A 15359-nucleotide genomic window follows, 5' to 3' on the forward strand; every position below is an offset into this window, starting at 1 on the left:
TAAAAACACCAGATATCAATAGGGGAAATAATAAATCCAATACATTAAATTAAGGTCAGATGACATCGTAAATTGTGTATCTGAAACTTGAACTTTGTATAGTCTGGAGATTAGTGCCTTGGAATACATTATATTAATTGTGAACATATTATTACATTCATTCTGAGTCCTACTTGCTGGACACCAGCTATTTTGTGATAGATGTTTTGCTGACGGTCCAAGCAATGCAGTTACGAGGGATTAGGACATTTGATTTAATCACTTGTTTATCAAGTGATAATCCTCATATTTACAGGTGGAAGCATAATCATAAACTTTTAAAAAGTATCAACGTCTGAGAAAGGTAATCTCATTGGCCCAGTAAATTCCATGACCACCACATTAACACTAGTACAATAAATTGTACATTATTCTCAGAGACACAAGACAAAGCAGAATGTTCAGAAAGTAACTCCAGGACTACATAAATATAAATAACTGAAACTAAAATATTAAATCTAATTTTTAATCAGGATGGTAACAGACCCTTTCCTCAGTGTCAGCAGGTACAAATAATACAATACATATGGACGGTTTGCAAATATTTCTCAACAAGTAGTGCTGCCTATGTAGATGTTTTGTAAGGTATAATATATTTCTTTTATATGTTTTTCCTTTTACAGGTGCAACAGATCTTGGTCCTTTCTCAGACCCTCGGCAGTTTGGGCTCTCTTCACTCGCAGAAAGCCGTTTCTCCAATCCTCGAATGCACTACCCAGCTACCTTCACCTACACTCCGACTCCAGTTACAACTGCCATGTCTCTAGGAATGTCTGCAGCCACACACTATCATACTTATCTGCCACCACCCTATCCTGGCTCATCCCCAAGCCAAGGTGGACACTTCCAGACCAGCAGTGCACCCTATCTCTATTATGGTACCTCTTCTGGATCCTATCAATTCTCCATGGTAGCAGGGGGAGAACGCTCACCCTCTCGAATGCTTCCACCTTGTACCAGTGCATCAACTGGCAATACACTTCTTAATCCAAACCTGCCCAACCAAAATGAGGGTGTAGACGCTGATGCTAACCATAGCAATTCTCCCACAGTGTTGACTTCCACTGGAAGGATTGATGAGTCTGTTTGGAGACCATATTGATTCTATCAGAATACAGAACAGCAGCTTGGAAAATAACTATCATTTAAACAGTGCCTATAGTACAGTTTTTAAACTGGAAAAAATCTTTTGAAATGACTGCTCAGTGAAAGAATTAGTACAGTATTTCAGGATATTTCTGTACAATTCAACATATGCACATAACCTTGGCTAGTTTAGTCCAACACACACTCCCCTTCCCTTCCACTCCACTGGGTTGACTTAGTACCAAATACACAAAGAAACTCTGCACCACATCTGAGAAAGATGGACGCAAAATATAAGAAGTGGTAGAGTGCAAATTGCATTTATTGAAGCAATGTTGAAAGTTGCAAACTAAGTGGCTAAAATAAAAGAAAGGACTCTAAGCTTGAAAATGAAAAGTCCTGGAAGATACAGCTATCCACTTGAATTTTTAAAAAATATAAATTATCTACAAGAAAAACTAGCTCACAATTAGAGCAGAAAAGTTCATGTATGCATTTTGCCGTAACTATGCATAAAGGGGCAGAATTTTTCTTTTTCTCTTGAGAAATAAATGTAAATAGAAAAAAAAAGCTGTTTTATGACCATTTATGCAAGTGTTTCTGTTCATTGAATGTTTACTATAGATTTCAAGAGGAGTTTCTATTGAAATGGTTTTGTACCTACTTAAAGCAAAATTGTTTTTCCATTTCAAATAAGGATTATCTCATCTAGTTTGGAACAATTAATTCCACTATGTTGCTTCATTTGAATACTGTTTACTCATTGATTGGTTACTTGATGATGGCATACAGACAATAAGATGATGATATCTAATTTGGCATCATTATACTCTAGTATCTGTAGTTGTCTGTGTACTCGAGAAACAATGGCAATAATTAATAATATCATAATATTCAAATTCAGAAGGGTTATTTTAATTAAATGGCATTCCATTGCAAATTTAGAATCCTCCAATTATTTAACGACTAATATTTGTGTACTTGTAAGGACAGTTGCATGAAGGAAATAGGAATATACTTGGCAGTCCATGTTAGTAAATTTTGGGAATACTGATTATTTTTTCATCATCTACTCACTTTAGTCAAGTTTTCTTAAAACTAATTTAGCATACATTTATATATTGTTGTTGAGAAACAAACAACAATATTTTATTTAAAAATACTGTATATATTGGATGAAATTTCCTTGCAGAGCTGATGCTTGGAGGATCTTGTCATGGAATACTCAAATGTCATTGAATATCAGTACTATACCCAATTACATTCTCAGAACTGTTTTTCACAATAAGAACAAGAACATTATGTAGATATTTTATAACGAATCTATAGAAGGGTTGAAGTTAGGGGTATACCATGAATTTATTACCTCTTAAATGTATTTATGGGATCACAATTCAAAAGCCCTTTAATCAAGGAATTGAAACTGCAGCTCACTGTTCAATGCTAGCAGCCAAATAAAAACATGACATGATTTTAGAGTTACTGTTTACTTTAAGCAAACATTTCCACAGAGAAAACAAAGTAAAAGCAGAAAACACTGTTTCTGTTTATTTTCTTACACTGTCCCCTTTAGTGAAGGTGATTTGTTGCTCATCCCAAATTCCTTCAAAGGAACAATGATCAAACACTTTACTTCACATACAATTATATGTATATTGGCATCAGTTCATGAATTTTTAAGTTTGAAAATGCATGCCTCAAGTAACAGGGAAAAAACTGCAAGAACATTTCACATGAATACAATTGAAAATATATAGCAACCCTATTAATCAGGAATGTTGAAATAACAGATAATATTTTGTCATTTGTTGCATAATTATTTTGACAGAGAATGTTCTCTGACCATCATTGAGGCCGTTAATCAACTTTTCAGAGACATGGTCCAGATTTTACACAGTCCATTCATGGTCATTACTGAAATGGAATTAACAGTTAAATGTCCCTTTTGACTCTTATAGTTACAACTGTCTTAAAATTTATTGGCAATAAAGGTTTAAGCAAAGCTATATTGTATTCAAGTACCACTAGAAATTAAACAGCAATCAAATAGTGACTTCATTTCAGAAGTACTTCATTGGCCATGAAGCTTTTAGGGATGTTCTGAGGCCTTTTTTCTTATCATGCCAAAGCAGGACTTTTATTGATTCATCTCTTTAAAACACAAGAGATACGATTATGGAGAAACCAACCATATATTAAAGTAACCCACATACTTGATTTATTAAAATTGCCATGCCTATAAATCATAGAAAGTTTATACATGGAAATATGTATTCAGTCTTTGTAACTTAAAAAGCACAAAATACATGAGGTACATTAATGCAATATCTTATCCTAATGCTTCCTTAGTCCCAAATCTTTAGTTCTATTCTGAGACTATTTTATGTATTAAATAAATGTCAAATATTTTTCAATATTTAGATATAGCAAGCTTTTTTTCCCCAAACGGTACCATTTTCCTGTGTGAAGCATGCTTTGAGGACCTAAGGTTCTATTTACATTAAAGCTGAACAATTTTATTGATATTATTTATTGCAAGTGGTAGCTTGAAGCAAACCACCAGTCTACATTTATATATCTGTACAGGTAATGAGTTCGATAGTTTTCAGCAACATTTTTTTTTAAAAAAGCAGGTGTCAGGTTACACAACTCAAGGTTGAACTAATCAAATCTTACTGCCAGTGCAAGCTGTTACCTATTTAAAAAGAGGTACTTTATTTGTTTAATGTAATTTTTATTGCTAAGGTGGATTTTCAAAAATTTAAGTATGTGTTTTTTATATAAAGTGATTTTTTTTTAAAAGAAAAGAACATTCTTTGTTAGGATGTGATATTTGTAGGGCTGCAGGCAGCAATTTTGGATCAAAATTTAAGATTTTGTACAGTCAAAAGCACATCCAACTAGATCCAGTATCCACCAGGTGAATGCAATAATTGCTATACATTTTGGACATCTTGCAAAATGTATACATTTTTTTTTCATTTGGAGCAGATTCACTGCAGATATGAACATTTTTGGGGATTTCTGATAGGTTTGTTTTTTTATATAAAAAAGGGTACCAACAGTTAACATGAACTATAGAGAAATGTTATGTACAGAAGGAGGCTATACAGCCAACCAGAAAGCTATTTAGATTAATCCCCTTCTCCAGCCTCAGTCAAGAGTCATGTAAGCTACAGTATATCAAACGTTCATAGAGGTACTTTTTAACGTGATGAGAGTTTCTGCCTGCACTATCCTTTCAAGACTTTCATAATTAATGATAAAAAGATCTTTCATCATATACGCTCTAATGTTTCTGACACTCACATTAAATCTATGCCCTCTGTTTATCATGGGGTTATGTGATACCTGAGATGATTTAAAGATACAGAAGACTTCATATGATTGCCAAGTGCTTGTCTTCTTTGCATGGTGGTAGTAGATAATTCAGGATATTATATAAACAGCAAAAAAGGAGCTTCAAATAATTATAGGTGGATTATGCAATCACAACTAATATTGCACATGTTCACATTTTGAAATATTACATTCAGATACAATCAAAAATTTAATTGAGAAATGACAAATTGATTGCTTTACTGAACAAATGTCATTCTCCAGTAGCTTTCACATTAGATTTCAGATTTATTATCAGAGTACATGACATCACGTACAGCCCTGAGATTCTTTTTCCTGTGGGCGAGGCAGAATTACCACTTATTGGGAGTGCAAAAAAAAGACTATACATCACGTACAAGTGTAAACAAAGAAATGTAAACAAACTGACTGTGCAATACAGAGAAGGAAAAAAATATAAAATAAATGCAAAATTAAGAATCCTGATTGAGTTTATTGTTGAGGAGTGCATTAGCACTGAATATTACAGTTGTTACCTTTCCACTTTCCTTCAGATGATTATTAGTAGTAATTTTATTACTCAATGCAATATCCTACAGTTTCATTGAAAAAATATAATGTAGGAATGAACTTATCAGACAAAATGGAAACCTAGTAGGGCAAATCAAAACACCAGATTAAAGTGCATCTAGTTTTGTGTTGGTGAAAAGATTAGTCTGTTTTCCTTTAGATACCAGTATTGGTTACACAAGTTGAAATGGAAGTAGAAGCACAAATTCTAGTTGTAAATCAAAATACTTGTTGAGCACAGTATTTTACAATCAGCTGCATCAAAATCGTTGAGATTTTCTATTTGGCAAACACACCAGCAATTTATCTGACAAGAATGGATGGCACAAATAGTCTTTGGTTATAAATTGCAGCCAGTGTTAGTTTCCATTAAAATTATTGAAATAATTGAGCCTCATCCATCTCTCATTTAGAAATGTTATCTTCAATCCCAGATACTCTCATTTACAATTCATATTTTGTATTCTTATACTTTCGGATGTGAAACAAAATGGAAATCCGAGCTTTCTATGCAATTACCACAGATAGTTGAACTTCATGAGCAAAAAAAAGCACACATTTTAAGTTGTTCATATTTTTGTTTATATAAAAGTCAACATTCCGCAGTTTTGATTTAAATGGTATACTTGCACTTCGGCTTTTTTTTAAACTTTTTATATAAATACATGCTTTTTATTGCTGTTATTCGATAATTGCTTTGCACTGAGTATACTGTACAAATGCATTGTTTTTCCACGCTATTGCCATGATTGATTATGAATCATTTTGCTACATCTTAAAAGGGAAAAATGCTAAGGTCATGATTTATGTATCACCAAACCACAAAATTCCTTGCCTGGCATTTTGTCATGATTGTAAAATTGATTTAAGTTTGAATTTCATTTTCAATAAAATGGCATTTTCTATTAATTCTGTATCAATATTTTTGACCATTTGAAGATACTGCAAAGGATATGTGACTGTGGGTTTGGAGTCATGAATTCGTGCTTGTAATGATTCTTCTAGATTTACCTCAACCAACCCCTTTAAATATGATGCAAAGTTTGGCTGCAGAATCCAGCACCATGACAGATGATTTTCAAGCACCAGAGAGGTCTCATTTGTTTTTACTGACCAACTGAATATTTCCAGCACATGTTTTAATTCAGATTTTCAATACATGCAGCATTTTGCTTTCCAATTTCATTTGAGACTCCGATGCCACACGCTGTTGAATGCTGCCTTGCTGCCAAAGGCAGTAATTCTCACTATTTATCTGCAAGTTAGTTGTTGTATTCTATGCTTGGAACTATTTTGGCAAAATCCAAACTGAGGGCCACTTTGCTATACGATTCCGTGACTCCATATGTTCAAGAAGCTGCGTTACTGAATACGAAAGGGACCAGCGTAGGAACAAAATTCAGTAAATTAATCTATCTGGCAAGATTCCATGTGTACCTTGGGCCCTTATTCATTGAAAAGCCATTTCACAGGATATAATTGACAAAAAATCTACACACTTCCTATAACTAACACTCAGTGAATGCAGCCCTGCAATGAGGAATCTAGCAAAAGAATCCCCTTCCCCAACAATGCCTCCTGTGACAAAGTATAGTTCTTGTTTAATGGAGAGGAAGTTCTGCCTTAAACAAAGTTCTACACCAACAGCAGGCAGGGAACTGGCGTTTCCACATTGCTTCCCAATTCCTATTCAGAAATGTACCACATGCCCTTGGAAATTCAAGGCCTAGATATTCTACTTTCAAACACTTCCATTAACTTTTATTCAAGTTTTATTTCTGTTAATACACCTTAACGCTTTTGATTTCATTCAATTTCACATTTATTGTCAAAGTACATAACTTGACATTACATACAACCCCGAGATTCTTTTTCCTGCGGGTGAGGCCAAATTACCACTTATTGGTAGTGCAAAAAAAACCTGAACAAAACAAACTGTGTAATACAGAGAGGCATAAAAACAATAAAGTGCAAAAGTAAGAGTCCTTAAACAAGTCCCTGATTGAGTTTGTGATGAAGAGTCTGATGGTGGAGGAGTACCAGTTGTTCCTGAACCTGGTCATGTGAGTCTTGTGGCACCTACACCTCTTTCCTGATGGTAGCTGCGAGAGCAGTACATATGCTGGGTGGTATAAATCCATGATGATTGCTTCTGCTCTCTGATGTCAGCATTCCCGATGGTGGGGAAGGTTTGTCCTGTGATGTCCTGGGCTGTGACCACTACCTTTTGCAGGGCTTTACACTCAGGGGTATTGGTATTCCCAAATCAGACCATGATGCATCCAGTCAGCACACTTCCCACCACACATCTGTCAAAATTTGCCAGTATTTCTGGTGTCATACCAAACCTCTAAACTGAGGAAGTTGAGGTGCTAATGTGCTTTCTTTACAATGCCATTTGTGTGTTCGGTCCAGAAAAAAATCCTCCGGGTTAGTGACTCCCAGAATTTAAATTTACTCACCATCTCCACCTTTGATCCCCCAATGATCCCATTATTGTACACCTCTGGCTTTCCTTTCCTGAAGTCAACAATCAGCTCTTTGGTTTTGGTAACATTGAGTGTGAGGTTGTTATTGAGTCACTATTCAGCCAAGTTTTCAATCTCCCTCCTATATGCTAACTCATCACTCCTTTTTAAACAACCCACTACTGTGGTATCATCAGTGAATTTGTAGATGGTGTTGTTGTCGTACTGAGCCATGCAGTCATAGGTGTAAAGTGAGTAGAGCAGAGGACTAAGAACACAGCCCTGTGGTGCTCTGGTACTGATGGAGATTGTGGAAGAGATGTTCTTATAAATCCTCACTTATTGTGGTCTGGAGGTGAGGAAATCCATGAACAAATTACACATTGGGGTGATGAGTCCCAGATTTTGGAGTTTGCTGATCAGTTTTGAGGGGATGATGGTGTGAAATGCCGAACTGTAGTCAATAAAGTACATTTTGATGTATGCATCTTTGCTGTCCAGGGTTCCAGGGCTTTGTGTAGAGCCAGTAAGATGGCATCCACCATAGACCCCTTGCTATGACAGGTGAATTGGAACGCATCTATGTTGCAGCTCTGACAGGAGCTGATATGCTTACACACCAGCCTTTCAAAACACTTCATTACTGTTAATACGAGTGCCATTTAGCCAGGTTAGCACACACTACTTGGGGACCAGTACGATTTAAGGCTGTTTGAAACTGGTGGATACCACGCCCTGCCAAAGTGAGACGTTGAAGGTATCTGTGAGTACATTGGTACATTGGTCAGCACAGAGTTTTAATACTCAGCCAGGTACTCCATCCGGGCTGGATACTTCCCTCAAATTCATCCTTCTGAAGGCAGCCTACATGTTATTTTCAGATACAGACAAGAAAGGATCATCAGGGGACATAGGGGTGTGTCTTTCTGGTGGTTCTTTCTTGTTCTTGTTGTCGAATCTGACGTAGAAGGCATTGAGCTCATCTAGGAGTGAAGCTTTTCCATCTCCAACTGCACCAGATTTGGTTTTGCAGCAGGTTATGTCATTTAGGGCCTGCCGCAGCTGTCGGGTGTACTTTGTTGTTTCCATTTTTGTCTGGAAACTCCATTTCACCCAGGAGATGGTTTTACATAGACCTTCTTTAGTGATCTGAATCTCTAGACTTAAATGCCCGTGATCTGGCACTCAACAGGTTCCAGATTTCATTGTTTTTTAAAAAATATTTTAGTTTTGATTTTCAAAGACTCATAAATCTGAATAAACAATAATTTTTTTCAAATAGTATATCATAGAGTCTATTTTATCCCCTACCCCTCTCCCTTCCCTCCAGTGTCCTAATACAAAAAAAGAAAAAATTATATAAACAAATGCAAAAGACAAAATATCATTAAAAGGCAAAACCCTTTAAGGGAACTTCAGAAGAACCCAAAGAAACGGAAAATAAAAGGATAAGGAACAAAATACAAGAGCACGTTGCCTGCGTCACTACCCACTTCACTGATCTCGAGCATTCTACTACTGGTATGGTCGTTGCATTCACTTTATCTAAAAGGGGTATAATTTCATCTGCACACCAATGTGCTGCAGATAGGTTGCCACATCCTGACGAATGTGCCACATTTCTTCCTCAAATTGTACGTAATTTTTTCCAGGGGAATACAACACTGCATTTCCGTATTCCATCGTGTAATATTTAGTTGGGAGTCGGAATTTCACGTGACCGTTATACATTTCCTGGCTACCGACAAGGCTCCCTTCAGAAAATGAATTTGGTATTTAGACAGTTTAAAATCACATGTCCATAATGTTTCCCAGAAGATACAATTCTAGATCCTGTGGAAAATCATCTTTGTAATTTTTTTCAGTACGTCTCCCAGGTCCTCCCAGAAGGATCTCACCTTTGCACACAGCCAGGTTGAACGAATAAAGGTTCCAATCGCCATACCACACCGAAAGCACATTTCTGAGATTTCTGATTTAGATTTATGTAATCTGGATTTCATTGTTTATCCAAAGCTTCTAGTTGGGGAAAACCCTGAACAATTTGGTGGGGACACAATCATCCACAGCTGTTTTGATATATTCTGTGATAGCCCTTGGACACTGTCCAATCTGCTGACTCGAGGAAGTCCTGTTCTTCAGCCTCCTATGACCATCTTCAAGCTTTCCTGATCTCCAGAGCCTCTCTTTTTAGGTACTGATATTTGAAGGCAGAAGGAGCACAGCCAGATGATCCAACTTGCCAAAATGAAGTCTCGGGAAAGGACGGTAAGCCTTCTTTATCTTGGTGCAGCAGTGATCGAGTGTGCTGGGATCTCTGGTACAGCAGGTTACGTGCTGGTGGAAGTTGGGCAGGGTTTCATGAGACAGGCCTGATTTGTAGTGCATCGGGATAGGCCATCTCTCATTTACTGACCATATCAAGTGCTTGTTTGTAATCTGCATCGGGAGTGATATAAATTCTGGTGAGAATCACTGATGAAAACCATGGCCTGCATTTAATCAAGATTTGCACTAAGGCAGTAGAGCAGGAGATCGACATAACCCCAATGTCCATGCTCTAACCAGTATTAACGAGAAAACACACACTGCACCCTCTCTCATACATACAATGTCATACAAGTCTTAAAGTGAGCATTTAGCTATCCATTAATGCCCTTAATAACACTGTATATCTTTGATATAATATTTGAAAGGTAACATCAAGGAAGTTATTGCAACTACTTCCTTTTATAATCACTCAGACAAGATCAGATGATGTTGTTTTGATTCATTAAAGTTTGTTTTAAAGTAGCATTGAGTTTTTTCACTGTTTATTAGAATTTTTGCATCAAGAACTTGGATAAAACAATTAAATTACATTGAAAACAATAAAATGGACAATAAAATGTTAATACATTCAAAAGGTTCAAAGAAACAGTCAAAAAGAATTATCTGGACAGTTTTCATTTTGCTCTGGTTCTATACAGTACAAAAGCAAATTCAAAACGGTTTATCCTCAAACATGTAAGCCAATTAACCTTGGAATTAGCTGTTCTAGGCAACATACTAATGGAATTCATTAACAATATTTGTTGCCTTTTTTTGCAAGAAGATGTTTGGAAGTCATTTTAACCCTTCCAATACCAGGCCCTAATTATTTTATCTAAATATAATAATTACCATTACAAAAGAAAAAAAATTAAACATAGTAATACTTGGGTAAATATTCAAAAGAAAGTGAAAGTCAATCATTAAAACTTTCTACAACTTGTAAAAGACAGATTTTGGTAATTGGAGGGAGAGTAAAAATTGGCCATTTTTTAGTCTTAATCCATTTTGCCCTGGCCCTATCCAGTACTTGAACATGATTCTTATTTTCCTAGGTATACAATTTCTTGAGGGCACAAGATGGGTCTTTTTTCTCTTTTTCTTCTGCAGTTGGTAAGACTCAAACAATATTGGTTCCTCAAACTCATTCACATCCACTCTGATTTCTATTGTCATTTCCTGTAATTCTGGATCCAATTTTGCAACTTCCAATTCAGTCTCATTTTCTGACAATTTATCTTGAAGTCTTTTATTAGGTTCTCTCTCTCTCTTTTTTCAATGGGAAACTAATTTTCCCACTATCATCTGAGAAGTTAGTAACTTGACTTGGAGTAAAAAGGTTATTTGATGCATTAGTACTTCTGCTTTCAGCCCTTCTGTAGTATATTCAAGATGTTTGAATTTTTTCACCTTATTTCTTACATTGCTGAAATTTAATATTCCTTTCTTTTTAGTTGGTTATTAACTGGGTCTTCAAGATACATTCTTGATTGTCTTCCATAGTCAGTTGTCTTGTGTCATTAAACAATAACAAAGATGTACCTCCTCTTCCAACTGTTGCATCTTGATAATGCTAAATCCCTTTCTTCAATAAATGCATTCATTTCTTTAGGAGTTTTTCTTTCCTTCCCTTGGTTTTATGAATTCAATTTACAGTTAATTCTCCATTCCTGTTAACTGCTCTCTGATCTTCTCGCTTGGCTGCTTTCAAAACAGAAGAATCATCAGATTTGTTCCCATTTTTCTGAAAATCAGTTTTGTTTCCAAGTGCAAAGGTAAAACCCTTTTGGTCTGTTTTATGGATATCTAATATTTCTAAATCCTTTCTCATCATTTTGTACTCTGAAGGTAGTTGCACCATATTGTCAATAAAATGCTCCTTTACACCATCAACCCAATTTTCTGTGTTTGCCCGTTTTAAAACATGCTGCAAGATTTCTTTGTTGATCTTGTTTGCTGGTGCATCTGGGCTACAGAAGCTACTTTCAGATTTGTTCCCAGACATTAATTTCATTCCTGCCGCAGATTTAGCTTCGCAGGAAAAATCACCAGCAGTATTTGTTTTCATCTATTTTGGATATAAACAATTCCTTCTTTACTGGTTTAGACGCTCTGATTTATTTTTGTCAATAAGATTTTCTAAGAACTGTTTGTATTCTTTTGAAGGTTTTTTTTGTTGTCATCAAGGTGTTCAGAAAAGTTTGTCTTGAATGGTTCTTTTAATGCTTCATTGAGTTTCACAGCAGATATCATATGATAATTGTTGTTGACTGCTTCTGAGCAATATCATTCCTTCTTTCTAATGGTCCAATGACTGTCCATCCAAGCATAGTTTTAATGCTCTTCAATATTACTTTTATTAGTTCCAGAGTCTTTGGTAAATTTAAACCAATTTAAGAGCTCTCTTCCAGTCTATGACTCAAATTACTCAAATATGACCATTGATCCACATCATTTTGACGTGGGATGTTTCCTTTATGCAAAGGCTTAGTCTTCTGTGTGCATATGTTTGGAAGATCACAAAAATCGTCCCTATGTATTCCAGCAACTTCTAACCCTGAAACGATGTTAATTTCAATTACCTTTTTTGTCCCATGGTTTTCAATAGAATCCTTGACTTTTTTTTCCTTCAAGATTAAGCTTTCTCATAAGCCCTTCAGTACAAAATGACGCAGTGCTTTCTAGGTCAAGAAATGTACATGTACTCAACGTTGCATCCCTATACTTGCATTTTACCACACTTGTCCCTTTGCTCTCTCCGCTTGGCTTATCCCACAGCCACTTTTCCCACCCATGGAGGCCTCATCACCCTTCTTAGAGGGGTCCCAAACAAATGCCTTTCCACTCTTTTTAAAAATCTCAGATCTGACCGTGTCAAAAGTTAAAATGTTTTCAGATGATTAACAAATTTAAAATTATTTAAGGAAAAAATTTTTAAAAATTAAATTTCATGTAAATATTAATAAAATAAAATAACAGATTTATTGAATAATATTTTCAGCTCTAATTCATTGAAGAAGTTGTGTGAATACATTGGATTTAAAGCACCTGACCAGATTAGCACAACTCAGAACTTCCACTGGACACTGATAATGATAATGAGTTTATTTTCATTTTCATTTATATTCTACAATATACATAATGCACCACAATTCTTGTTTGCCTCATCTGAACAGGTACTTTGTAAGAAAAACAACTGCATATTAAATAACTGAATTGAAAAGCCAAAAAATACACAAAAATAGACAATTATTAAATGTTCACAATTATCCAAGTACAAAAAGTGATTTAGTGCCAACAATCCTTTTGTGACACAGATGCAGAAATCAAATATGTATTTAATATAGGAGGATGTACAGATAGCAATTGCTGCAGAAATGTGTGCAATGTCAAAACTCAACCAATTGCAACAATTTTGTAATTGTAGATTGCAAGCAGGTTGCCAACTATCACCACTTTTCAATGGACCACAAACATTTCAGATGAGATTTTCTGCTCCATTGAAATATGGCATAAATTTAGTATTGTTCTCTGCTGATATTCTGGGATAAAGCTTTTTTTTTGCTAGGCTCTACATATTGACAATTCTGGAGTATATTCACCTCTTCTGTTTGGTTAAATGATAAGCTGTTCTTTACTGATCCACACAAACATTGTGGAGATTTTCTAGGTTCTTGTGAGAGATGAGCTCCTCCAATTTAACCTTCATGTATTGAACTCTTCACATCTTAGATGAGGAATATGGCAGCTTCTGCTTTTAGGTTGTTAATTCTGCTTGAACATCTTGTACATGACCACATAGCTTCATTTTAGAAAACAACAATTTATTTCCCATCTCCAATACTCCTACAGCTAATTAGCAAGAAGTGCCCAGCAATTTTTGCTAATAGAGAATTTGTCTGCCTTACAGGAGACCAAAGCAGATTTTGAATAATGTTACACCTGCTGTATTACAATGACAATAAAGGAATCTTAAATAAATGGAGGTGTTCAAAGGAAATAAAAAGCTGTGGCAACCCACTTACCAGCAGGGGAAATGGATCCTGAAATGGCAGATGTGCTGCAGAAAACACAGGAAATTGACCTGCATCCAACACAGGGTTTTATTAAATCTGAGCTGATGACATCACTTCCTGTCCATGTGACAGAAACAGTGATGTACATAAGCCCAGCAAGCATACCTGGAGGTGTTAGTCTTGCATTGGGCTTCCCTGTGTAGATATCAACTTGATAATGTGTACACCAATGTTTATAGTAGCTTAGTATAAGAACACTTTGCTACAAAGTATTAATTTTTAAAATGTTGTTTGAGCAGTACCCAGGGAGACTCTGAAACATCACTAGAGTCTCTTTGGGGTATGGCTGAAAGGACCATACTTTTCAGAAAGCTGAAGCAGTAGAATGCTTTGATATCAATTGCATCAAATAAGATGAGCATTTTCAGTTTCCCTCTCTTCTGTCATTGCTTAGGTGCAGTTAATGGGAGGCGTATGTGTTGACATTTGATTACATATACCTATGTATTTTATAGGCTCAGCCATTTGTGGTGGAGAAGTCCCAGATGAGGGAAGGTCTGTGAGCAGGTAATAGAATAGCTCTCTGCTTGATTTTCTGCTTCTGCCTGCTGAAATTATGCTAGGGTTTGCTATACAATGTACAATTTGTTCTCTTTCGTTTTAGGTTTGCCATCAAAGTAAATTTGTATATGGATACAAATGTGATATTAAATTGACCTGAATTTCCAGGTTCAGCATAATTATTATTATACAATAGGTGAGCATCAACTATGAAGAACATTATCTGCCCATTCATAGCCTTTGGCAACTTCAAGTGATATTGCTTCTGGACTGGCTGTAAATGAGGAGCAGTTGGAACATTGGACAACACCCTGTTCCACTAAGAGATGCAGAATCAGCAGGTTGCCCTATTTTTCAGAAAGAGCAGAAGTAAAAAGCACTTCCTTTACAGAAAGTCTCCAGAAGAATAGTTGGGAGTAACTTGCAGGAAGTAATTCAGTTATTTCAAGGCAATGCTCTAGATTTGGCTAACACTTTGTTGAGATGGGTTTGTATTCTTCTATAGAATTTATCAGATGAGACTCTATTTGTATCTTATTTCCAATTGTGCAGGGAATTGAGAATCTTGAATCTTTTGTTATCTCGGAGTAAATCTCTGAGGTTGCCAATCAAATTGACTGTGGATCTCCTCGAGGAAGGTGCCCAGGCGAACCATATGTTCATGAAGGCACTCTCTCCCACCATCCCAAAAGTCTGTCTGGAAGTCAAAATTAACCCACTCATTCCATGATTCAGTTGCTGGGTCTCTTGCCTTTGAATCAGAAGTTCATGTGTTCAAGGCCCACTACTCGAACATTAGATGAGTCTTCTGCTCCAATGCACTACTGAAGGAGTCTGTCAGAGATATGTTCTGTCAGATGCACAATCAAGGCTAATTCTGCTGTCTATGTTGGCTGTAAAAATCCAAAGAGGTTATATTGCAGAAGAATAATTGACATCCCTGATGGCCTGTCTAATATTCATGCCTCCA

General features: G+C 36.0%; 1 protein-coding gene across 3 annotated transcripts in view; it reads left to right on the plus strand.

Annotated features, from left to right (window-relative positions):
* Positions 1-15359, plus strand: part of runx2a (RUNX family transcription factor 2a) — a 140227-nt gene that overhangs the window by 86590 nt on the left and 38278 nt on the right. For 2 of the 3 annotated variants that reach the window (XM_069886696.1, XM_069886698.1), the window contains one exon: positions 663-5943. The exons of the other annotated variant lie outside the window; for it this stretch is intronic. In XM_069886696.1, coding sequence (XP_069742797.1) covers positions 663-1141 — 479 coding nt within the window. In that variant the 3' untranslated portion in view covers positions 1142-5943. Of the gene's footprint in view, positions 1-662; positions 5944-15359 lie in introns of those variants that run through there. 3 annotated transcript variants of the gene reach the window in all.

The sequence above is a fragment of the Narcine bancroftii genome, chromosome 6 (assembly GCF_036971445.1).
Source record: "Narcine bancroftii isolate sNarBan1 chromosome 6, sNarBan1.hap1, whole genome shotgun sequence".
NCBI classification, from domain to species: domain Eukaryota; kingdom Metazoa; phylum Chordata; class Chondrichthyes; order Torpediniformes; family Narcinidae; genus Narcine; species Narcine bancroftii.